Source organism: Malania oleifera, chromosome 13 (assembly GCF_029873635.1).
Source record: "Malania oleifera isolate guangnan ecotype guangnan chromosome 13, ASM2987363v1, whole genome shotgun sequence".
NCBI classification, from domain to species: domain Eukaryota; kingdom Viridiplantae; phylum Streptophyta; class Magnoliopsida; order Santalales; family Ximeniaceae; genus Malania; species Malania oleifera.
This window is the reverse complement of record NC_080429.1, coordinates 69,534,012-69,558,902: the sequence shown is the minus strand read 5'-3', so window position 1 is coordinate 69,558,902 and position 24,891 is coordinate 69,534,012. Positions and strand designations below refer to the sequence as shown.

The 24,891-nt window shown below is 37.9% G+C and overlaps 1 protein-coding gene across 3 annotated transcripts in view; it reads right to left on the bottom strand.

The window, feature by feature from the left end:
* The window catches only part of LOC131146467 (putative 3,4-dihydroxy-2-butanone kinase), a 115,633-nt gene that overhangs the window by 19,629 nt on the left and 71,113 nt on the right, over positions 1-24,891 (bottom strand). For all 3 annotated transcript variants that reach the window (XM_058096093.1, XM_058096092.1, XM_058096094.1), the window contains exons 10-15: positions 24,590-24,645; positions 15,095-15,225; positions 14,917-15,009; positions 14,629-14,693; positions 4,559-4,702; positions 4,422-4,465 (exon numbers count right to left, since the gene is read on the bottom strand). In XM_058096093.1, coding sequence (XP_057952076.1) covers positions 4,422-4,465; positions 4,559-4,702; positions 14,629-14,693; positions 14,917-15,009; positions 15,095-15,225; positions 24,590-24,645 — 533 coding nt within the window. The remainder of the gene's footprint in view (positions 1-4,421; positions 4,466-4,558; positions 4,703-14,628; positions 14,694-14,916; positions 15,010-15,094; positions 15,226-24,589; positions 24,646-24,891) is intronic.

Sequence of the window (24,891 nt, the reverse complement as noted above, 5' to 3'; positions counted from 1 at the left end):
ATGAATTTCATTTGTATTAACTGAATATGTTTAATGTACATTATCTCACAAATATGTTTGATACACATACTAATTTACAACTTTTCCACCTCATACAAAACATCGATGTATTTAATTTGTTATATATTTGTCCTAAAACTTATATTATTATGTTTGTTAACCATTTCTAAAGTTTCACAATGAATTTCATGCTTTACTACCAACTTCCATTATTTTTTCAAATCGAAATCAAAATTGACATTGAAATAGAAATTTCCGTTGAAATTTCCGTACTTTTGGAGCTTCGAAATTTGAGTTGAAATCAAAATTTAAGACCTTGGTTGTGAGCCAGTCTAGTTATAGCTTAATTAATACTTCGTAGGGTATGTAAATTTCGGCTACACTCACAGATTCTCTTGGAGCATTCTATTTCAAATTGACACCCTGTTCTAGTGGATTGAAGATGTCAGACCACCCCTTTGTCTCATTCTCCTCAAGAAGAAAAAAAAAATGCACAAGTGATCATTAGCAATCCTAACTACTACTCGTATTCATTGTACTTATATATGTCCTTAAATCCACCTAACATAACATATAAATAACTTAACCACATGCAAGTTGACATACTCAACCACATGCCACACAAATAATATTTATCTTGCACTTTATTTCTTTAAACGAGGCCCAATGTAACCAAAGCTCTCACACCACCACTATACCACAACCCCATTTTTGGCATGTGACCAGCCATGACTTCATCCAAATCTGATGGAGGCACTAGGCCTAGGGAAGAATTTGTTTAGCAAAATCATCATATGAATGGAAGTAAGATAGCCAGTCTAGAATGATATTTATTAAAACATGAGGTACATATATTTCATGAAGCAACCAAAAAAAGTTATTTTCATTGACAAGCTCTTTACATTGGAGTTGTACTTTACATGCAACATTTTTCACACTTCCTAGACTTAATACATATTTACCAATAAAACAAAATGTTTAATATCTCTAGTATCTTCTTGCCAACTTGTAGTATGTGTCAAAAAGGCAATATCTTGGAAAAATAATGAGTGGGGCTCTCCTTTAGTTTGAACCTAAAATTGCTAAGTAGGGTGAGAAACCAAGAGCTCGCTACACATCCTTAATTCTCCCTTATTCATAAAGGATTTCAATACTTTAGGATGTGATTTCTTATATGCATGCATGATCATTTTGTACATGAACACACTCTTTATTTGAAGTAATCTCTTCATCTAAAGTCACCACCACAAAACATTCAAATAACATGCATTTCAACATTATTTCAACATAATAATACTGTCTCAACAAGTATAAATTTTCCATCTCAAACAAGTGCCAATTTCAAGCTTGGCCAGTCACCACTTAACCTACAAATACCGTCTGGAGGTTTAGGGCCTTTCACCCCAGAGAGACACTATCCCTACTTGCTCAATTTTTCACAATATCACAGCAGCGTACAACACATGGTACCAGCTATTTCACACGATAGCGATTCATCATATGCATACACAAGCCATACTGTAGCAAGAAAAACCATCATCTTTTACGAGATAAATATCAATCACATGAATATTTTGCAACTAAATAAAATATGCTGCTATGATAACCAAAGCGAACATATATGCAACCATATCTAGTAATTAGAAGTAACAAGCTCAAACCTTCCTTATTAGGATTCAATTCCATGCAAGTTTCCACCCCTATTTCCTTTGAATACCCAAAATTCCTAGATGAATAAATGAAAATTAAGAACAGCTACCTTGACTTTTAGCTTCTCTAAAATTATTTTAATTTTTCTCATAATTTTCTGTATTTTCTGAAGATTTCATTGATTTTCTGCAGAGTTTTCCCCCTATTCCTTCCTTTCTCTCTCTCTAGAACTAGGGTTTACAGGAGAAGTTTATTATATCTCCTATTGTTGCTGCTCTGCATGGCTTGAAATGGGTCAGAACAGCAGCTACTTGCTATCAACTGACTGCCAGGCTGTAAACATGGCAGGACGGCAGCAGCTGGTGGCGACAAGGGCCCTGCAGTGCTGCCACCTGCATTCTAGGTGTCTGCTGCTAGTGTACATTGCAGCCAGCTGCTGCCAGGAGCCACACCTGGTTTAGGCTGCCCCTACCTACTTTTTTTTTCTATTTCTGCCCCAAACCCTATGTTATTAATGTTTGACATGAGCTATCTTAGTTTCCTTTCACATAAGCCCCTCCTAACAAATAAACTAAATGAATTTTCCAACATAAACTAACATAATTTATGCAAAACATGGTCAGTATCAACTCATTCAACACAATAGCAAAGCAACAACCATGCAAATTTAGGAAAGTAATTTAAATTACCATGGCTTAAAGGGTATGGTTATTGCAAAAATACTAAATCAAGCTGAATCCCCCAATTAGATATCCTCCCAAAAATGGATATGAGACGTCCATTTTATATTTAATTTTCGAGGAAAAAATATGCAGTAAACTCGTAAAATAAACCTCCAAGGACTCTCAGAAGAACATCCAATACCCAATCACAACCCAACCATTCACTTGCAAGCCAGATTTACTTCTCATGACTTTGTGCCATAAGGATTTCATCTCTAATAGAAACTGCCACAACCATTTACCCAATAAAATTGTGTTTCTACCCACCAACTTTCCAAGACCTGGATGTGCTTAAGTGGGGTGAGGATTCACCAGAAGTTCCTTCTGTAGCCTCCCTAAGATATACATTTCTACATATGAGTATCTCTCTTTTGGCCCTATATCTCCATGTAATTATCCTAATCTGTCAGATTTCAAGTCTGACAGGCTCTATATGTCCTTCCTCCAGGCACGCTATATCCATATTTTAATTCCCATCCCCTAATGTAGTTTTTGAGGGTCCCAATTGTCTCTCCCATCCACTAATGAATTAACTCTCACAATCCCTCCCCCAAATGACATATCCTTTTGGCACAAGGAACTAAGAGTAGAATTTGAAAAGCAAGGAATGGGTAGTAAATCTTTTTGGAAAGTGGGATCCTCTTCATCCTCCATGAAAAGCTCATTCACAGTCATACCTTTTGGAAAGTGGGATCCTCTTCATCCTCCATGAAAAGCTCATTCACAGTCATACCTTCTTTTGCTTCGTTTTTCCCATTGTTATTTTAAGTTTCCACAATTTCATCTGAAATTTCAGGAATTTGAAAATTCCCAAAACTTCAACCAGAATTTTGCAAAACGGAAATCGGAACTCGATTTCATTTCATACCCACTCTTGGCAAAAATACAGAAATTTAAGACAATGGCCCCACATCACTCTGCTTACATTCCACAACTTTGCATCAGAAATAGGAGCTAACTAAGACACTTGAAACGCCATAGAAATTTTCCAAGATCCATAACGTCCATTATAAAATTCAAAGACAATAAATTGAATATTTTTTGTCGATCCCTAGAGGCAAGGTGCACAAACTTGTACGTATCATTGTACCAGCCAGAGCTGGTGGAAGCCAGCATAGGTTCTGTCACAACCCAAACCCATAACCACATTAGTTGCATACAACAACAACAAGAAGCCTTAAATCCCACTAGGTGGAGTCAGCTACATGAATCCTTTTCTGCCAATTCAGCTGATCGAGAGCATTTTATTCTACTAAATTAAGAGCTATTAAATTCTTCCTCACTAATGTTAGCTGCATAACACCCAAAATAAAACCTGCTTAGTTTGGGCAGTATAAGAGAATCAAATTGATAATTACACATCATGCTGGCATTGCTAGAACCATGCTCTTAGATTTCTGCAAAAATCGACAAAAATTCCTAGTTTCCACCACCCTCAATTGAAATGGCGGTCACTTTCCTTTTCACAAAATTACTACTAATATTTACACATACCATCCAAAACCTATAGAAATCTCTAAAAATTGTAACTATAGAGTGAAATTTCTTGAAAATTCAAATTTGCGATCAAAAACCCAAATTGAATTTTCTTTCTTAATTTATCTTTTTTCTTTACAGAAACAAAAGATCATAACAAGAACTTTGGAAGCTCATCTCAATGTATTCGAGCATTATTTTTTCTAATAATAGTTTCTAAAGCAATAAAATTCCATGCGTTACTACTAATTTCCGACATTTTCTAAAATCAAATCTCAAAATTTACATAAAAATTTCCATACTTTTGAAGCCTTGAAATTTTTTTTATGCAGGTCCTATTCCCCATGAAGGCAAAAATCTTCTTTTTGTTTCATACAAAGTGGCACTAATAAAAGACTATTCCAGTGTCTGATTTGCCCATCAGAAAGTGCACTACTAAGCCTAACATTGCTACATCACTCAATGATGTGTGTGAATTTGGAACTAGATTTTCCAGATCTGAATGCATGCAATAGGATATTCTTCCTATTCAAGCAAATTTAATCAATCTAAAATAACTGAAATTACACTTACTACTTCTGCATGTCCTCCAAAATTGCTTTCGCACCTCTATACATCTGTAAGAGGACAAGGAATAAGACAAACCACACTACATACCTTTCAGCAAGTACTGCAAAAGATGAGAGAAGAGGATTTGAAGAGAAACTCACTGTTGACCCACAGTCACCATCACCTACTTTGCTATCCCAATCATTTAAACTGTCCCTAAGATTGATAACTGCATTTGCTGCAGCTTCAATAGCCACTTCAAGAACATGGCCTTGCTGATTCAGCTGTTGCGGCTGACTCAATGACTAATCAATCAAAAACAAAAAAAAGATGGATAAGTTCGATAATACAGTGAAAAAACTGGAAGATTGTTAACAAAATCCAGTGAAAATAATACAGAGATGCCGTCACTAACATTCAACATGGACAGATCAAGAAGCTTCCAAAGTAGACACAACTAGTATGAGAATGGTTTTTATTATCCTTTCAGAAGAATTTACAATATACACCAAGTAACCTTTTCTATACATGTGTAAACATGGGAAAAAAAAATTCTTGTATGAGTGGGAAAATTTTCTAATTTTTTGTAAAAATAAGTGTAATGGAGTTTGATGACAAAACCACAAAGTATATTTGGCAAAGTCAAGATGGCGTGGAGCCCACTCAAGTTCTCAAGTTATTTTCCATGTCCAAGTTCCTAGAGAAATGTTGAGTCTCATTATTATTAATGTTTTGTCATATCATTGTTGTTAGTGTGTTATAAGAAACCAAGTCAGGATATTCTAACATTACTTGTTTAAAACAAATAAATACAGGCGGCATGAAACTGTTCACACTACTCTAGCAAAACAATGTTTACACCACGATTGCAGAAGGTGTGGCAGCCACACCTTCTGCTATAGCTACAGTAGCAGGAGCTTAATCCTATTTTAAATTCTAGGTAGGAATTATTCTGATTAGCTATTTCAGAATTCAGAAAATAAAAAGCCTTAAAACCATATCATACCGCCCTCAATTTACTGTTAGATTACCACTTTACCTAGAAGTTTAAGCTGTTAGATTGTGGGTCACCAATGTACATCAAGCTTCAGATGATCAGAGCATGAAGGAATCTAGGGTTCCAGATGGTGTGCGATAATCTCAGAGGCCGCTAGGGATGCTTTCAGTGAGGAGGCTGTGAAAAGATTTGGGCCAGGTTGTATGTTACTCATTTTAGACCTCACCCAGGTTACTGAAAAAGAAGGAATTTCTTTTTTGACCAATTTGAGCCAAGTATTGAACAAGCCCAATGTCTGGGAAAGGTTGATTCTTTGGATCCATAGGAAGGCTCTCTTATTATGAGTTTCCAGCAGAAGGGTCAAGGTGGTGTTCAGGCTCATGTGTGCAGTAATGACAACACAAGTACCTCCCTACTGGTTCCGGACTAAGTGCAGGTTCAAAATTTTGCTAATAGATCTCAGGAAATGAGTATTGGGGAGGACTTGACATGTTGCTAATGGAATCCAAATCCAGCATAACATTTTCTGAGATTTGAGTTGGAATGACCAACAAGGCAACAAGTTCAGAATTCCAGTAGCATATTAGATTCGAAACAAGATTATGGGGTGGAAATCGTGTCATGTTCCGGACAAGTATTAGAAGGCAGTATGGAAAAAAGTAAAGAAGAAGAAGCAGGGTTTGAGGAAAAATCTGATAATCAGAGTCTCAATGTTGATGGATTTGAGGGTTAAAAACTAGAAAGGTTTATGCTTGTAGGAGGGTAGCTTGTATGGATGCTGAAATGAAGAAGGTTCTTGAAAAAAAGAGAGAGAGTTCTGGTGAGTCAGTACCAAAGTTGCTAAGGAGAAATTCTAAAGGAGAGTTAAGTATTGTGGAAGACCCGAGTGCAAAGAAGAAGGCTGGATGTAGTGACGAGGTTCGTAATGGAAAGATGGAAAAGAAATTTTTGGGGGGGGGGGGGGGGGAGGGGGATTTTTAAGATTCAGAGAGTGATGATATTGGTGAGTTTGACTGTGGTGGGGGGGTTTGTTATTCACGAGATTCGAAAAACAATATGGGTACATTTCTGATTCTTGCAGAAAAAATAGGGGATTTATTGTATGTCCATCCACCTCCATTGGAAGCCTTGGAGGGAGTTTCTAATGTTTTTTTATAATGATAGGTTGGTGAACAAGTTATAGAGTAGGGGTGGAATCTACACCCATGGTGAAGATTCCTAAGGACTTGGAAGCTCAAAATCTTTTGGATTCAATGGATTCAAAGTTGAGTGATATTGGAAGAAATGAAGTGCACATGGATGGTAGTAAAAGTCGAAAGATGAAAGGACAAAGGGAATTAGAAAATTTGAAGAGCTCAGTAAATTATGATGGAAAGGGTCTGAAAAGGGGGTTCCTTGGCTAATATTGTTAGTTTCACTTTTTATTTTTTTTATTTTTTCATTTTTTTTACTTGGTGGACTTCTTTATCTCTCGAGTGTGCCTCTTGCAAACTTGGTTAAAGCAAAACTCTTCCCTTCCCTTTGCACGCTAGTAGAGCTTCTCAGTGTTTTGAGCTTATCCATAGTGATGTTTGGGGATCTTCCCCAGTTAGTTCACATGAAATATTTAAATACTATGTGACTTTCATTGATGATCATAGTAGATTTACTTGGGTCTACTTTCTTCGCTCTAAATCTGAGGTTTTTCGTACTTTCACTGAGTTTTTAGCGTATGTTGACAATCAATTTTTTGCTTCTATTAAGACATTATGCACATATTCTGGTGATGAATATGTGTCCACTGAGTTTCAGGCATTTTTGGCTTCTAAAGGCATTATTCATCAACGTTCATGTCCTGCTACTCCCCAACAGAATGGAGTAGCTGAACAGAAAAATTGTCATCTCCTAGATGTGGTCTGTACTCTCTTACTGGAATCCTCGTTTACCTTCTCAAGTCCTACTCATGGAGTCTCCTTATTTCCGTTTATTTGCTAAGCAACTTAGTTACGATAACCACCTTTGGTTGTGTATGTTTTGTTCATCTACCTCCTCACGAGTGACATAAATTATCTGCTCAATCTGTTCGATGTGCACTCTTGGGATACAATGTGTGTCAAAAGGGGATTTGTTTGCTATGACCCTACATTACATTGTACACGCATTTCTAGGAATGTTATTTTCTTTAAAAATCAACATTTCTTTCATGTGTCCTCTGTACCCTCCTCTCTTACTATGATTCTCCCCTCCTTTGAGGAGGGGTTCTCAGATCCTCATCCAGTTAGTTCTCATTTTAAACCAAGGTATTGTGTATATGCGGCGCCCCCGCCCACAGTCTCTTTCGGTAGCTCGTCCGATATCTGATCCTACCACGCTCAAGATCCAGTCAGTTGCAGCACCCCTAAAGCCTTTGGTACGTCACTCTTCTCGAGTGTTTGTACCTTAGGATAGGTATGGGTTTCCCTCTTCAAGTTATGGTAACTATGTTTCAGCTCTTACTGTTGCATTGTCCAATTTAGATATTCCCACTTCCTACTCACACGCTGCCAAGCATGATTGTTGGCAACAAGCTATGCAAGAAGAAATTGCCGCTCTGGAGGCCAATCACGCCTGGGACATTGAGCCTTATCCTCCCACCATTGTTCCTCTGGGTTGTAAATGGGTTTACTCGGTCAAAGTCTGATCTAATGGAAGTCTGGATCGTTACAAAGCTCACCTTGTTGCACTTGGGAATAATCAGGAATATGGTGTCAATTATGAAGAGACGTTTGCTCTTGTGGCTAAGATGACTATTGTTTCGTACGATTCTGGCTATTGCCACTTCTAGTGAATGGCCACTACATCAGATGGATGTCAAGAATGCTTTTCTTCACCGGGATCTTAAAGAGTGTATTAATATGAAGCCACCCCCGGGCTTGTGTGTAAGCTCCGTTGTTCCCTTTATGGTCTCAAACAAGCTCTGAGGGCCTGGTTTGATAAATTCCGCACCACTTTATTACAATTTTCATTCAAGCAGAGCAAGTATGACACTTCATTGTTTCTTCAAAAATCAAACATGGGTGTTGTTGTTCTTTTGGTTTATGTTAATGATATTGTGATTACTGGCTCCGATTCAGCTTTACTTGCTCAACTCAAGACTCATCTGTTAGAGTCCTTTCAAATGAAAGATCTTGGGTCTCTCACTTATTTTCTTGGTCTTGAGGTGAATCATAGTCCCTCAGGTATTTCACTCAATCAACATAAATATGCTAGTGACTTGGTGGCCACAGCTGGCCTTAAAAAGGGTACTTCTGTTGATACTCCCATGGAATTAAATGTCAAGTTTCGCAAAGAGGAGGGTGACTTACTTGCTGATCCCAATTTATACCAAAAGTTGGTGGGTAGTCTTGTCTATCTCACCATTACTAGACCAGACATTTCTTTTGTTGTACAACAAGTCAACCAGTTTCTTCAGACTCCTCATCATCTTCATTTGGCAGCTATTTGTAGGATCATACGCTATGTTCATAGCACTTCTGCCCGTGGTTTATTCTTCCTTGCAAGCAATTCTACTCCCTTACTGCTTATAGTGATGTTAATTGGGCTGGTTGTGCGGATACACGTCGCTCCATCACTAGTTAGTGTGTGTTCTTAGGTGATGCGATGATCTTTTGGAAAAGTAAGAAGCAAGACAGAGTTTCTAAGTCATCGACAAAATTTGAATATTGGGCGATGTCTCTTGCTTGTTCTAAAATTATTTGGCTACGAGGCTTGCTTGCTGAGCTAGATTTTTTTGAGACTGATCCTACACCTCTACATATCGATAATAAGAGTGCTATCCAGATTACGGCCAATCCTATCTATCATGAGCGCACGAAGCATATCAAAGTCGATTGTCACTCTATCCGTGATGCATTTGAAGCTCGTGTTATCACTCTTCCACACATTTCCACTGAATTAAAAATTGCAGGTATCTTCACCAAGGGGCTCTCATTCATCATCAACATTGCTTCCTAAGTAGCAAATTGATGCTCTCACTCAACATTTCTAGGTGATAAGGATTTGACCTCCTTAGCTAAAAGAAGCAGTGTGACTAATCCAAGATTATGGGATTTTGGGCTGGAAAAATCAAAGGTATTGAGCCTAAGAAAAAGTTCTCAATAAATTCCTTAAAACAACCGACTCCTTGTGTCTGGGAAAGGACAGCCCACCTTCTTCAAATTTGAATCAAATTGGATCCAATTGTTTGCCCATGTCCAAGTCCTCCATGAGCACTCGTGTGACTAAGCATTAGTACAGCTATAGTCTTCAAGCTCACTAGCCGTATAGAACTTTTCCTAAGGGAGACACTAATGCAGATCACAATGGAAATAGAAGCACACTATTTTCATGGGAATATATCTTTTTGTTTCTTCAAGGAATGAGATATTTTTCATCATTACAGTAGGGGCAAAGCAATCACAGATGTCTACTAAAGGACGAGCTTATGAGCTTTTCGCTTGGGCCTAGGAACCATTCATCGACCCAATTCATCTATACCACCATCAAAACCTTTTGGAAAGCGAAATTCCTCCATCCACCTACATTAATCTTTGTCAAAGCTAAGAAGTAAGAACCAACAAAATCTGCTCTTTTTGAGTTGGCCCATTGGGATTTTCTCCCCCTTATTCTTCCTTCTAAACCACAAGGCATGTTTGTTTCTAGCCTAGAAGTTAGCAAAATAGGTAAGAAACCAGTCAACTTTGTCTATTTTCATGAAGATGGAAATCCTTCCGGCCCCAAGTATCTAGTGACCCTGAGTAAATCAATTTGTCCTCCACTGAATAACAAATCAAACAACTTCATTTCCATGACCACCAACCTTTGTGCATTGCCTCCCATTAAAGGGGGAGAGAGATCTTTCTTGCAAGGGTTTGTAATTGACCATATAACTCTACCCTTCTAATTGACTTCGATAGTGGCTAACTTGGGGAAGAAAGATTGAACCAGAGATGTTTCCAACCCTTCCTAAGCAACATAGTTATTTCACAACTCCCTTGGCAAATTGTCAATCTTGTCCTTGTAGGAAAATATGTCACCAATATTATTTTATACAAATTATTTTACATTTTATTCTACAATGAACTTTCAATGTGAAATACAACTAACGAGCAATGAAACCTAACAATTTCACGTGACTTGACAAAATGACAATACATTCCATTTGCAGATATTTAATCATAAACTAATTATAAAATTATTAATTTATTATGCCATCATATACTAACCCACTAGTATGAAGTGCCCCATTTTTTCTAGATCACTCTTTTTGTCATTCCATCTAAAACATCCCCAATGGAATATAAATATGAACATACCACAAGTACATCTGGGCACTCAAGAGCAAGTCTATATGTTTAAAGTCCTTGAAGGCAACCATTCATTGAAGCTTAGGACCATATTTAAAAAAACCTTTCCCATAATAGGAATCAATGGCAGTGGGACTCCATTAGATAATGAACTTCTTTTAGCCGGTGTCTTTAGCTAATTACAAAATACTAAAATCCCAATCACCATATAGCTTTCACCTTATGATCCAGAGTTGATACAAAGCAAAAGAATTTAAATTAACCAAAGCATTTCTAGCAATATGAGTTTAATACACAATCACTAATGCGAATGTTGAGCACCTATTTAGTTCCTAATTTCAGGGAAAGTATTTGTTTTCCACTTTAAAATATTATTAGTTGCAGAGATCATAGTAAAGAGCCATCAGCTTCTTTATTTTTTCGTTAGGCTTCATCATTAACTTTTTACAACAATCTCTTCAATCCAATAGGAAAATTAGTGCTTTTTTAAAGCTTAAGTAACAAAATATAAAGAGAATAGAAGAAAAATATTTTTTTAAACTATCATATAATGCAGAAAGTCAAGTTTCCAGGCACAAAATATCTCCATAGTAATCAGGATATGTTAAAGCTTGATATACACTGTTGGCCCTCAACCTAACAGCTTAAGCTTTTAGCTAAAGTGGTTGCTTAACATGGTACTAGAGTTATGGTTGCTAGGACGTCCAAGGTTCTAGTCTTGTTATCTGCATTTCTTGTAGTGGTTAAAAATTTTCTTATACCCTGTACTGATTGTTATTAATCATTTGTTTATCGTTCCATGTGCAATCGGGCTGCAAGTGCAGGGAGGGTTAAAGTTTGATATAGATTGTTGACCCACAACTTAATAGCTTATGATTTTAGGTAAAATCGTTGCTTAACAGGATATATGTGACAGCCCACTCCCATTGTGTAGGCATTGTCCGCTTTGGAGCGAATCCCTCACAATTTTGTCCTTCCTAAAAAAGGGGACTACACAGGAGAGGGATCCAATCTCCATATAAGTCGAGGCCTCTTCACCTCCCCAAGCAATGTGGGACTCCTCCCCACCCTAAGAACCTCAGTCATAGGTTGTCTCACGCCCCTACAAGGCACAAGATAGTGGGTACCACCAACCCTACCGGGAAATGTTATCCTTGGCATGTGTCGTCACCACATTTCCGGTGAGGATCCGACTCTGATACCATATATGACAACCCAATCCCACTATGTAGGTATTGTCTGCTCCGGCCTGTCCCAATAGGGTGAATGGTACCCACTATGTTGTGCCTTGTAGGGGCAGGAGATAGCTCAGAACTGAGGTTCTTGGGGTTGGGAGGAGTCCCACATTGCTTGGGGAGGTGAAGGGGCCTTGGCTTATATGGGGGTTGGATCCCTCTCCTGTGTAGGCACCTTTTGAGGAAGGACAAAACCATGAGAGGTTCGCCCCAAAGCAAACAATACCTACATAGTGGGAGTGGGCTGTCACAATATATCTGAACTCCATGATTACGATGTGCAGAAGGAAAGTGAAGAGAATGTGTAAGTAAGAAAAAAGGGGCTCAAATTTGATGAATTGCAATAGAGATCCTCCCCTCCAACCATTCATCTCTCTCGAGTGTGCTTCTCCAATGGGACAGCTTGTGGGACAACCACAGAGTGAGGACTTTCAGCCATCACCTCCTCAACCAAAAGTCAGGAGAGCCCAAGGAATGATCATTTTCTAGATAAGGTCTAAAGCATAAGCAACGGCTCTCACGATGGTATTCTCTCACGAAAATTTTTCTCAATAGCTCATCTCACTTTCGATCAATACCACGTGGCCATTAATTATTGATTGTGGGGGTTCATTCACTACATATCAAACGAAGTATTTCAAACTTAGGCACAACGATAAGGTTGTCGCCATGTGACCTAGAGGTCACGGGTTCGAGGCATGGAAACAGCCTCTTGAAAAAATGCAAGGTAAGGCTGCGTACTATAGACCCATTGTGGTCCGCTCCTTCCCTAGACTGCGCATACGCTGGAGCTTTGTGCACTGGGCTGCCCTTTATTGGATAAAGTATGGAAGGTTGGAGCTCTATTTGTTCTTCAAAAGAATCGAAAATGCAATTGGTGGGTACGACTTTCTTCAGCTGCACTTGTAACAACATGGTTTTCACAAGGATTCTCGTCTCAATTGGGGGAGGAATTTGTTGCCCTTGTGAGCTTTTTTCGGTCAGTTTTATTGGAGTAGATAGTAAGAAGATTGATGAGAAATAATCCTAGAGTCAGCTAGTGCCTGGAAGCGTAGATGATGGTGGAGGTCGATCGATTTCTTAGAGTGTGTAGGAGGTGATCTATGTTTGCCGTGGGGGTAAAATGCAAGAGGAGTTCCTTTAGTCTGCTATGCACGAGCAATTGATGTTACTAAGGGCAAAGGTCCTAACTGAGTAGTTAAGATTAGAGGTGGCTAGGGTTTCTTTCATGGACAATGGGATAACAAAGAACGAGTGGGCTAGGCCTAGGTCTTTGCGACCAATATAGACTTGGGTCGGTTGTTTGAAAATAATAAAAGCCTATTAAAATCTTAGTTAGGGTTGTTGTTAACAAGGCACAAGAGTCAATCTTATGACTTTATATTAGGCTTGAATATCAAGCAAGAAAATAAGCAGCGTAATAAACAAACAAGCCAAATGAATGGGTATGCCCAAAAGCCTTTATAGATTCCTAATCATAATGAAGCCCTTTTGCTTAAGACCTATGAGGCAACAGGAGATCAGCGTCTTTCAAAGAAGAAGCAAGATGAATTGCACTCATCTTCAAACAAGATACATGTTGTTTTGATTAGTCCAGAGTTGTATTCCTTTTTATACAATATCCATGGCAGTTATGAAGAGAGATGCTCTGATAACAATAAAGAGCAGGAGACAAAAGCGAAAAGGCAGGTTTCTAAAAATTCCACTAATATTGTAGAGGATGATACTTCTCTTCTTGAGAAGAACGATAATTAGTGAGGTTCCAGAGATGAAAGGAGGAGTTCTATTTCTAATAATCTTAATTCTTGTAAGGTTGAAACCCAAGACTTTATTTTTGGCTGCTCAATTAGAAATCTAGTTGGTAAGGGAGCCAATTGGCTAATTCAAAGATTCAAAAGTTTACGTTTGCCGTAAGGAAGTGCAAATGGTTTTTGAAGGGAGGAAATGCGAGAATTGTCTAGTGAGAAAACACATAAAATTATCAAGACAAATACCAAAGATGTTTTAATTATAATGGAGGAGCCAATCAATAAGAGGGCCGAATCAAGTAAGGATAGCAAGAGATTTTTTTTTTTTGGTATTTGGGGGGGGGGGGGGGGGGATATTTCAGATGATGATAGCATATGAAAGAAGTTTACAGACCATATTCAAGACCAGCATGGATTTTTCTTCTATTCTTCTACTGATTGCCTCACGAATATATCTTTTGTGCCACCATCTCCTTTAGAAGGCTTAGGTGGGATTAATATCTTTGAAGATGAGGTTCCTAAAGATGAACAAAAGGCAAAGGATGGAATTCTGCCTACTCTAGGTCAAGGAATTCCTGAGAAGGACCTTGAAACATAAAGTTTGCTGAATGACTTGGGCCTCATGTTGCTTGACAAAGGAGGAAATGAAGTTGGGCTTGACAGTGGCAAATTTAAGGTGAGGAAGGGCCAAAGAGAATTAGCTAATTTGAAATGTTCAATGAACTATGATGGCAACTAATTAAAGAGGGGTTTTTTCTTGGCTGATTGTAGCATTTTTTTTTTTTAACCTTTTATTTTTCTTCTTGTTTTTTTCTTTTATTTTTTCTTTCTTTTTGATGATTTAGTATCCACGCTATGATTGTACATTAACTTTCATAATATACCTTATTTTATTATTAAAAAAAAAATGATACAGAAGCAAAGTAGATGTTTCATTTCCAAAAATACCTCATCATGATCCGTTGAACGAGATGGTGGCATTGGAATAGGAATCTTGGCATGTGCGTGATTACCTGCAAGTACAAAAACTCCAAAGATCAATGGCAAAGAAAGAAGATAACATTGATTTATTGCCTTCATACATTGTTATAGATATGCTAACTATTACACAAAGGAGGAAATTTGTCAGCACAAGAACAATTAGGATTTTTAGATTACTCAAAAAGAAGACAATGTTGAAAGAAAGTGACACGAGCCAATGTGAAATTTGAAATATATATATAATATAAAAAAGACCTGTAGCGCCAATAGGCCAATAAGGAGCCTTTGTTGGAGCATCCAGTCGTTGCAAAATCACTGGATCTGCTTTCATGATAGATATTGAAAATCCTGTCAAAAAAAAAAAAAGGGACTCAAAAAGGCTATTTTCTTCAGCATCTTTAACAAAATATACACCTTCCCAGCAAGAATAAACCTGCCATATCGAGAGAAGTCATAAATGAGCCAGTATACACTCTCTCAACTGCCAGTCCGTGCTCCAACTGCAATCTAGGGACTGCTTTTCCTGATGCAATCATCAGCTCCATTACAGGCGTGGCACCTAACCTACAATTGAAACAAGATAATAGTCAAGCCCTTCCTAATAAGCTGATAATGAATTTGAAAGCAAAATATTATTCACCAAAATACCTGTTAGAAGAGAACATGTTATGTTAATAATTAGGTTGTGTTAATGGAGGAAGTTTTGTCCTTAAGACTTAGTTATTATTAATATGTAAGAGGGCAGACCTGGATCTGTACTTAGCCTACTGGAAACTGCTCCTCAGTTCTTGCTTCTCTTCTTCTCTTCTTCTCCTCTTCTCTTCTCTCCTTATCTTATACTCTCCTCCATCTCTAACTTTACAACATGGTATCAAAGCATTGATCTCTTTCAAATCTGTTTTATCTGAATTGATTTTGGTACTCTATTTTTCGTTTTTTTCCTTATCCTCCCCTAATCAGTCCTCAAATCTGATTTTCTGGTTGGTTTGAGAGTCGTTAAAGGACACCCTCCCTATGGGTTAAGTTGTGCAGCATCCTTGGCAGGAAGCTGTGTGTTTTTTCATGGTGATTTGCTGATGTAAACTCAATTATACTCTGTTTCTTATATGCTACGCAGCTTCTGTTCCTCTATCACTCTGTTTGTGGTTTGCTGATGATGCTGTATTGACAATTTATATTTGTGATTGATTGCTTGCAATCTTATACCAATTGCAGGTTAGTTTTGATCAGTGTTCAAATATCCATTTCCTGCTCTTCTCTGCATTTGTTTCCAGTTCCTGCCAGCTGTAATGCCTGGACCTGCTGCCAGGTTGTTCATTAAATGCCTGCAGTACTTTGCTGTGGTATGCCATCTTCTTGGCGGTTAAGTAATTCATCCTAAGATATTGTAACCTCAGTTCTGTAATCGTTACTGCATATTGAAGTTCTGGATTTTGAAGCCCTGAAAGTGCTGTTTCTGTTAAGTGTGTGCTGCCTGACCACTCAAGCTCCTTACCATGATAAGTCAGCCATGGATACTACCTCTAACTGCAGTAGGGCAAGTTTTGGAGGACGAGGATGAGGTTTGGATTGTGGTTGTAGCATCAATGGTGTAATACGATGAGGAGTTCATCATGGAAATTCTTATTAATCGCTGTTGGAATCTCCTTGGGAACCAGCTTGGGCCAAGAAGTCTCTTACGGAAGGCAATTCTACTATTGACACTTCAAACGCCCCGAGCCACTTCACTAGGGAGTTAAGTACATCATCCACCATGTCCCGAGAGGAGTTTAACAATAGTTTTTGCATGGTTCAACAACTCCAAACTCAGTCTTTTACATCTAGTGCTACTATGGCCCATTCAAGTACAACCAAGCTTCTTTCCTCTTCATCCTCCTCACCTTGGGTTATAGATTCTGATGCCTCCTCTCATATGACAAGTTGTCCTAATTTGTTTGAGTCCTTGAACCCTACTACTTTACACTCTAAGGTTACTCTTGCTGATGGTTCTGCTACACCAGTTTCTAGTTCCAGCAATATTCTCTCAATTCCTTCTATTCCTCTCATTTGTGTTATATGTGCCTAAATTTCCCTTGAACTTGCTATCAATTAGTCAATTAACTAAGTCTCATAATTGTTCTGTGACTTTCTTTCCATCTGATCGTGTTATTCAAGATCTCCGGATGAAAAAGAGGATTGGTAGAGGGCATGAGAAGGATGGCATATACTATTGGTTGACATAGTGGGTCCAATTCTTGTCATATGGCTTCCTCAATTTCTACTCATGGTGTTTCTCATGAACAGCAGCAGGCTCATTAAGATCATCCATCCATTCAAAAAGTACAAGCTTTCCCTATGTTCAAGTTTGTTTCTCATTTTAAGGGTTTTGCATGTCAGTTGGGAAAGCGTATTAGGACACCTTTTCCATCTGGTGTTGGATATTGTAGTAAATCATTGTTTTCTCTTATTCATTCAAATATTTGGAGTTTGTGCAGAGTCAAGAGTTTGACTGGTTATCCATATTCTGTGAGGATGATTTTTCACATATGACTTGGATTTATTTGTTAAAAGATCTGTAAGAAATTTTTAATCTATTTACTCAATTCACGAGGAAAAAAAAAACTCAATTTGGCATTTGTATTCAAATTTTTCAATCAAATAATGCACTTAGATTTGTTCAAAATCAGTTTCAGTTTTTTTGCTTGGCCAAAGGGATTATTCATCAAACATCATGCATATACACCTCGGCAGAATGGAGTAGCTCAAAGAAGGAATAGACATTTACTTGACATATCACAGTCAGTACTCCTTCATGTGCATGTTCCTAAAACCTTTTGGAACAATCCTCTTCTTACAGCCTGTTTTCTGCTCAATAAGATTCCCACAAGCATTCTAGGAGGGCAAATTCCCTTCTCCATCATGTGTACCCAAAAATATCCACATCCCTTATTGTGCCTCATGTCTTTGGCTGCACATGTTTTGCTCATGTTCCACATACTTGATTAAGAGAAATTCTCTCCTCGTGCTATTAAATGTGTCTTTGTTGGGCTCAAAAACTCAGAAAGGACATAGATGTTATGATCCATACACTCATAGGAAATATGTTAGTGATGATCTCACCTTTTTTAAGGGGACACCCTAGTTTCCCAATGTCAAGTCATCCTTGTATGAATCTATTTTAATTCAATCAACATTTTATGGTCACGTCTCTTGTGTTGATCCTACCCTAACCCTCCCAAGAAATCTCCTACCCCTCTTCCAAATCCATTCGTTAAAAAACCAGAGAAACGATTGAAGGCTTATGAATAGAGAAAATCAAGGAAAGACATCACAACTACCATGCCGGCACCTCCTCTGGCCATCACCATTTCGACTTCTAGCTATGGAGATCCATCCCAACCTGACATGGATTTGTCCATTGCTCACTGAAAAGGTGCTTGAACATGTGCTCAGCAATCCTTAGTCGCTTATCCTATCGCTCATTATGTTTTAGTTCTTCATCTTCCTAATAATATGCATTATTTTGCCTTGTCTATTCCCTCAGTTATTATCCCTTCCTCGCATGTTGAAGCACTTGCTAACCCTAGGCGGAAGCACGCAATGAATGTAGAAATGGTTTCGTTGCCCACTCGAGGGACATGGGACTAGGTGGATCTTCTTCCTATCTTTTTAATGACTCCATCAAATGACTTAAGGCCCAGTTGGCTGCCAAGGGGTACACCCAAACAGATGGTACTGATTATATTAAGACCAGCTCTCCGGTTGCTCAATTAAATTTTGTTTGTCTATTGATCTCATTGGCACTTAATTTTGATTCGCCCTTGTATCAGTTAGACGTGAAAAATACCTTCTTGTACAAAGATTTGCAGGAGGAGGTATACATGGAGCAACGTCCTTGGTATGTTGCTCAGGGGGAGGATGGTAAAGTATGCAAGTTGCGTAAGGCCATTTATGGTCTTAAACAGTTTGCTCAAGGCTAGTTAGACAAATTTTGTTTTTTAGTTTCTGCATCTGGCTTTATCCACTGCTACTCTGATCATTTGGTTTTTCTTCGCAAGACGGAGGTAGTTGTGGTACTTCTAGTAGTTTATGTTGATGATATCATCCCTAGAAGCAACCATAGTGGGATAGCAGATATTAAGCCGCGACTTCAAGCAAAATTTCAAATCAAGGACCTAGGTATTCTGCATTACTTTCTTTATTGAGATTGTAAGGTGTAGGAAAGGGTTGATTTTGTATTAGCGAAAATATGCTTGGGACTTGCTAAATGAGACTGCTTTGTTGGGATCTAAACTATTTGATACTCCTATAGATCCCAATGTGAAGTAGTCTAGGGATGTTGGACCAGACTTTGAAGACAAACGTCGATATAGGTAGTTGGTTGGCCAGTTGATCTACTTGACTATCACTAGACTTGACATATATTTTGTAGTGGTGGTGGTGAGTCAATTTATGGAAAATCCCAAACAACCACATTGGGATGTTATTTGAAGGATTTTGCAATATCTCAACTCAAAGGCTCTCCCAACAAATGTTTGATATCAAATGTAATAGAAATTGTGAGATTGTGGGATACTTAGATGCAAATTGGGCTAAATCTATTGATAATCGAAGGTCTACTATTAGATATTGTACATTTGTGCGAACTAATATTGTTACTTGGCGTAGCAAGAAGTAAACTACTATAGCAAGATCTAGTGCCGAGGCGGAATATCAAGCTATGGTTCATACAGTGAGTGTGCTTATGTGGCTGAAGTCTCTTCTGTCAAAGATGGGATTCTTGGTAACAAAACCAATAGATGTATTTTGTGATAATCAACCAGCCATTTATATTGCTGGCAATCCAATGTTTCATCAAAGGACAAGGCACATAGAAGATGATTGTCATTTTTTTAGGGATGCTGCATTGAAGAAGGTTGGTCCCTTTTTGAATTTGTCAATCAACTAGGTGATGTTTTTACAAAGCCTTTGTTTAAGCATACCTTGCCTAACGTTTGTTACGGGGTTAGGTGATATTTAAACACCTCCAGCTTGAGGGGGAGTGTTAGAAAGAGAATATGTTATTTTAATAATTAGGTTGTGTTAACGGTGGTATTTTTTTCCTTAGGACATTATTATTATTATTAATATATAAGAGGGCAGTCCTGGAGCTGTACGTGGACTCCAGGAAACTGTCACTCAGTTCTTTCCTCTATTTTCCTCTTCTTCTCCTCTTCACTTCTCTCCTTCACTTCTTCTCTCCTCCATCTCTAACTTTCCAACAATACCAAAAGGGCTTGAATTTGGAAGGAATGTAAAATGGTTAATATTATAAAAGGAAACTGGGAAAAAAAGAGACCAATTTGAATAAATGTAGGAACAATGTCTCAAAAAGCTAACAAATACAGCACAAAATAAAGGTGCTTCGCGACACAGATGACATTTATTAAGTTTAAATTATGTCATTTTTTTTTGGATAATAAAAAAATATATATTAAGGATGAGAATGTACAATCACAGAGAGGATACTAAATCCTCCAAAAAAAACTAACAAAAAATAAAAAATAAAAAAAGAGAAAGAATAAAAGCATGAAAAAAATATATTAAAAAAATGCAATAATCAAGCAAGAAATCCCTTCAAACCCTTCTTGCCATAGTTCACCGAACACTTCGTGTTAGCTAATTCTGTCTAACCCTTCTTCACCTTGGATTTGCCACCATCAAGCCTGATTTCATTACCTCCTTGATCAAATAACTTGAGGCCCAAGTCATCCAACAGCCTTTAAGGGTCAATATCCTTCCCAGAACTTTCATCTCGAAAAGGGGTAGGCAAAATTCCATCCTCAACCTTTTTATTTTCTTTATAAGTCTCATCTTCAAACAGGTTAATACCTTCTAAACCATCTAAAGGAGGAAGCGGCACATAAGATAGAAATCTGCGTCAATCAATAAAGGAATCAGAGGATATCCACACCACTCCCAAATATGATCCAAAAGTAGACCTTTTCACATTCAAACTCACTACTCCCTATGCTGTCCTCATCCAACACATCTCCCCATCCCTTACTTTCCTTGCTCAACATAGCCCTCTCCACAGTTGGCTCTCCCATTATAAAAACACCTTTCGAATCCCTATTTATAATTTTTATGTATTTTCTCACTAAATAATTCTTGTTTTTCTTCAACAGACATCCTCCCTTCAAGACCCATCCGCAAATTCTTTTGACTAGCATACACCTTACCACTCCTTGAATTTTCCAAAATCCCTTTCCAGCTTGAACTCCTACTAAACTAGAGATGAAATTCTGAATTCGCAACTCACAGGAATTAAAATTCTTTGAGCCAGACTCCCAACCAACATTCCTTAAGCTCCCCCTAATGCCATTTTCCAGCCAAGGATAAACATCAAACCTATCAGGCCTTTCTACTCCTTCTGGTTTCAGCACTTTACTAGTATCAGAACATCCCTTGTCATGACCATCTAAGCCTTTATTCAAAGAAAAGCACAACACTGGAACACCTCATACTTCATTCGAGGAAGGGCACTGTTTGACATGTTGCTGGTCAAAAGGACGATGAACCCCAATATCATTACAAAACATAGGCAAAAATATTCCCTTATGTTCAGGGGCTGTATACTCTTGGACTTTTCCAGATAAATGCCTCATCTGCTTTTCTTGGGCTCTCCCAAATGTGTGGCCCATCTGCTCTCTTGTTTAAGCATCTCCACTGCCCAAGCCCAATTTTCAATCTAAGGCTTGCTTTTGGGCCTCCTTAAACAAGAATCCCAACCAAGAGTTTAATAAACTCTTTACATTTTCAAAAAGCCGGTCCAAATCAAATTTAATAGACAATAAACCAAGCTCAGCCCACTCTAATTTCGCCGACCTATCTTCAACCCCAGAAACCCTAGCCGCCTCTGTCTTCGTTCTCTTGCTGTCCACGCAAGAAACCCTAGCCACCTCTGATTTGGACTACTTAGCTGACATCATTGCTTTCAACTCCTTCGATTGTACTTGAGACGCTACCTCTTGTGACCATCCCCCAGAGTAAGCACAACCCTTTTCCTACAAATTCACATGGACCAAACGACCTTCACCATCACCTACACTTCCACCAACAACTTGACTCCAAGAATGATTTTCGTATGACTTCTAACTAACTTCTCCATTTGGGCCTAACCGACATCAACTTGCCAAAGTAGCAAGAGCTTCCCCAAACTGAGATCATCCTTCCCTATTCAGCCCTTTAGGAACAAAAATGGAGCAGTTCTTACCTCTCCATCCATGTCCTAATTCCTGAAATTCCCTGCCCTGGTTATGTGAATCCCCATCCAGTAATCGACATAACTAACACTAAACCTTCAAAATCCCTTGCCCAACTTACCAGCGAAAGCCAAGAATCCCTCATAAAACCATGAGGCAGCTCTTGAAGAGAGACAAACCGACCGATTGCATTTCCACTATTCTCAAGAACAAACAAAGCTTCAATCTTCCCTACCTTATCCAGCTTCAAATTGAATGACTTCCCTACAATTTGGATAGAGCAAACTCCCACCATTACGCCTAACTAGAAACATGAAAACAATCTACTAGGAAATTGCAATGGAAGGGCCTTAAATTATTTTATCTTAGCAATGAAGTATATCAAACTAACTAGTGGTTCAACCACTATGCTAATTGGGTGCATTTTAGAAAAGATGGTTATGCACTAGGGATGAGCATAATTCAATTTTAGCCGAATTAACCGACCGAGCTCAGTCGGTTCAGTTCAGTTAAATTGTAGTTTGGTTTGGTTCGGTTTTGGAATGGGGTAAATTCAGATATTTGGCTTTCGATTCGGTTATGGGTAAAATGTACTTCAGTTAACCGAATTACCTGAATTTTTAATTAATTAATAATTAAATACAAATTATTAAATTATATGATTTATGATTTTAATTTTTAGGCTAGGCCACCAGGTTCCATTCAGCCATTCCCAGAATCTCACTTCCCTCTTCAGTCTTCACTCTTCCCTTCCCTAGTGTGCAGCTTCGCACGCAGTGCTGCAGCGGCACACCAGCAGGCGGCAGCCGACAATCCTCCCAGTTCCCTTCGGCTTCCACCTTCCCTTCCCAGTTCCGACTTCCCAATTCCTTCCCAGTTCGGCGGCACTCCCACTTCCCAGTTTGGCAACAGCGAGTTCGCACTTCTAGTTCCAGATCCAGTCTTCCCCTTCGGGTTTTGGCTTCCACCTTCCCAAATCCCAACTTCATAGTTCACATTTTGCAGTACTCCTTTCGTCCTTCACGCTTCAGCTTCCAGTGCGTCGTTCCATTCGAATCCAACGATTGGATTTGGGAATTAATTTTAATTTTATTCGGTTAACCGAATTACCTGAAAATTTGGTTCGGTCGGGAACAATTTGGTTAAAAAAACCAATTCAGTCGGTTCGGTTATGGAGTGGGGTTAACCGAAAAAATTTGATTAATTCGGTTAATTGACCGAATTGGCTGAACCGACCGATTGCACACCCCTAATATGCACTATGGCAAAAAGCACAGCATGACCAGTATGGTCTTCAACCAGCAATGCTAGACGGGCTCATGTCGTACTTAATCTTTCTTTCCTACCATGATGAGCAGATTATGAATTGCCCATGGTTTCCAAGACAAAACAAAATAAAAAATTGTAAATTATGGACTTGATTATTCAAATTTAAACCAAAATAATACAATTTTTTGCAAAATAAAATGATAAATGAGGTGTGTAGAAGATTAGACACATCATTAGACATCAATTACAGGAGTACACCTCAAAATGGCTAAAATATATACAACCATATATAACATACTCAACAATTCCATGCACCAAATAAGACCGGACGGGGGAAAAACAATAATTGATCTCACAACATCTCTATAAAGCAGCAACATTTGCAATGGGAAAATCATAGACAAAAGCAATTTCTCAATGTGGCATTAATTTTATCACCAACTCAACAACTACAATAATCACAATCAAGAAAACATTTTCAAGTAGGATATTCTACACACAGCATATATTTAGGGTCTTGGGGTTGAGGTTTGCAAGATAATAATCAACTATACTGGAAGGGTTTAAAATGCCGGAAGTAGGATAGATTTACATGCAGGCAGAAACTTGCTGAGAATAACAGAAGAGGGGGGGTGGGGAGCCTAGCCAGTCACGCCTACCATTCCTAAGCTTTCATGCTTGGAAGAAGGAATTCAAAAGTTCAAGTACAAGTTCAATTACATCACCAACATGATCTTAAATTTTCACAAAATTGTTGAAATTTTCACTTTCTGTCACCCTTGAAATTTAAATGGGAGTCAATTTTTGTCTTGCATAATTTCCATCGAAATTTCGACAAATCGTCCAAAATTTATGAAAATGTTAAAATTTCAGCAGAAATTGTCAAGGTTTTAACTATAGATTGAAATTTCCTCAGGATTCATATGAGATTTAGACGTGAAGTGAAGTTTCTCTCTCAATATATCATTTTACTTTTATTGAAACTAAGGATTATTCACAAATACTTTTGAAATTATATGAAAAATTAAACTTAACACAATATTTTATTTAACAAATCATGTCTAAATTATCTTTATTTGATTTACGAATTTCATTTATGATAACTGAACATGTTTAATATGCATTATCTTATGAATATGTTTAACACACATTACATCACAACTTTTACACCTCATACATAATATAGATGTATTTAACTTGTTTAGTCCTCAAACTTACATAATTATGTCTATTAAAGAATTCCATGCTTTACTACTAATTTCCATCAATTTTTCAAATTGAAATTGACATAGGGATTGTCATACTTTTGGAGCTTCGAAATTTTAGTTGAAATTGAAATTTAAGACCTTGATCACTAGTGAATGATTCAAAGAAGCCACGTCATGAGTCATGTGATACATGTCATATAGAACATAAAAGAAAATCAATGGACCTACCCATTAATCAAGAGCACCACTCTATTACCGCGTCTAATTGGAACATAGTTACTCTCCTGACAAGATAACATTTAAAAAAAAAAAAAAAGGAACAATAGAACATCAAAGCCAAACTTATAATGATACAAGATAAACAATAGTCATGTAAAACACTTTCATATAAACAAAGTACAAAGGAAAGAATGTCAAAATCAGTGTAAATGCTCAAATAGTAAATTTTTTTCATGTATAAAAGCTTATAATGATACAAGATAAGCAATAGTCATGTAAAACACTTTCATATAAACAAAGTACAAAGGAAA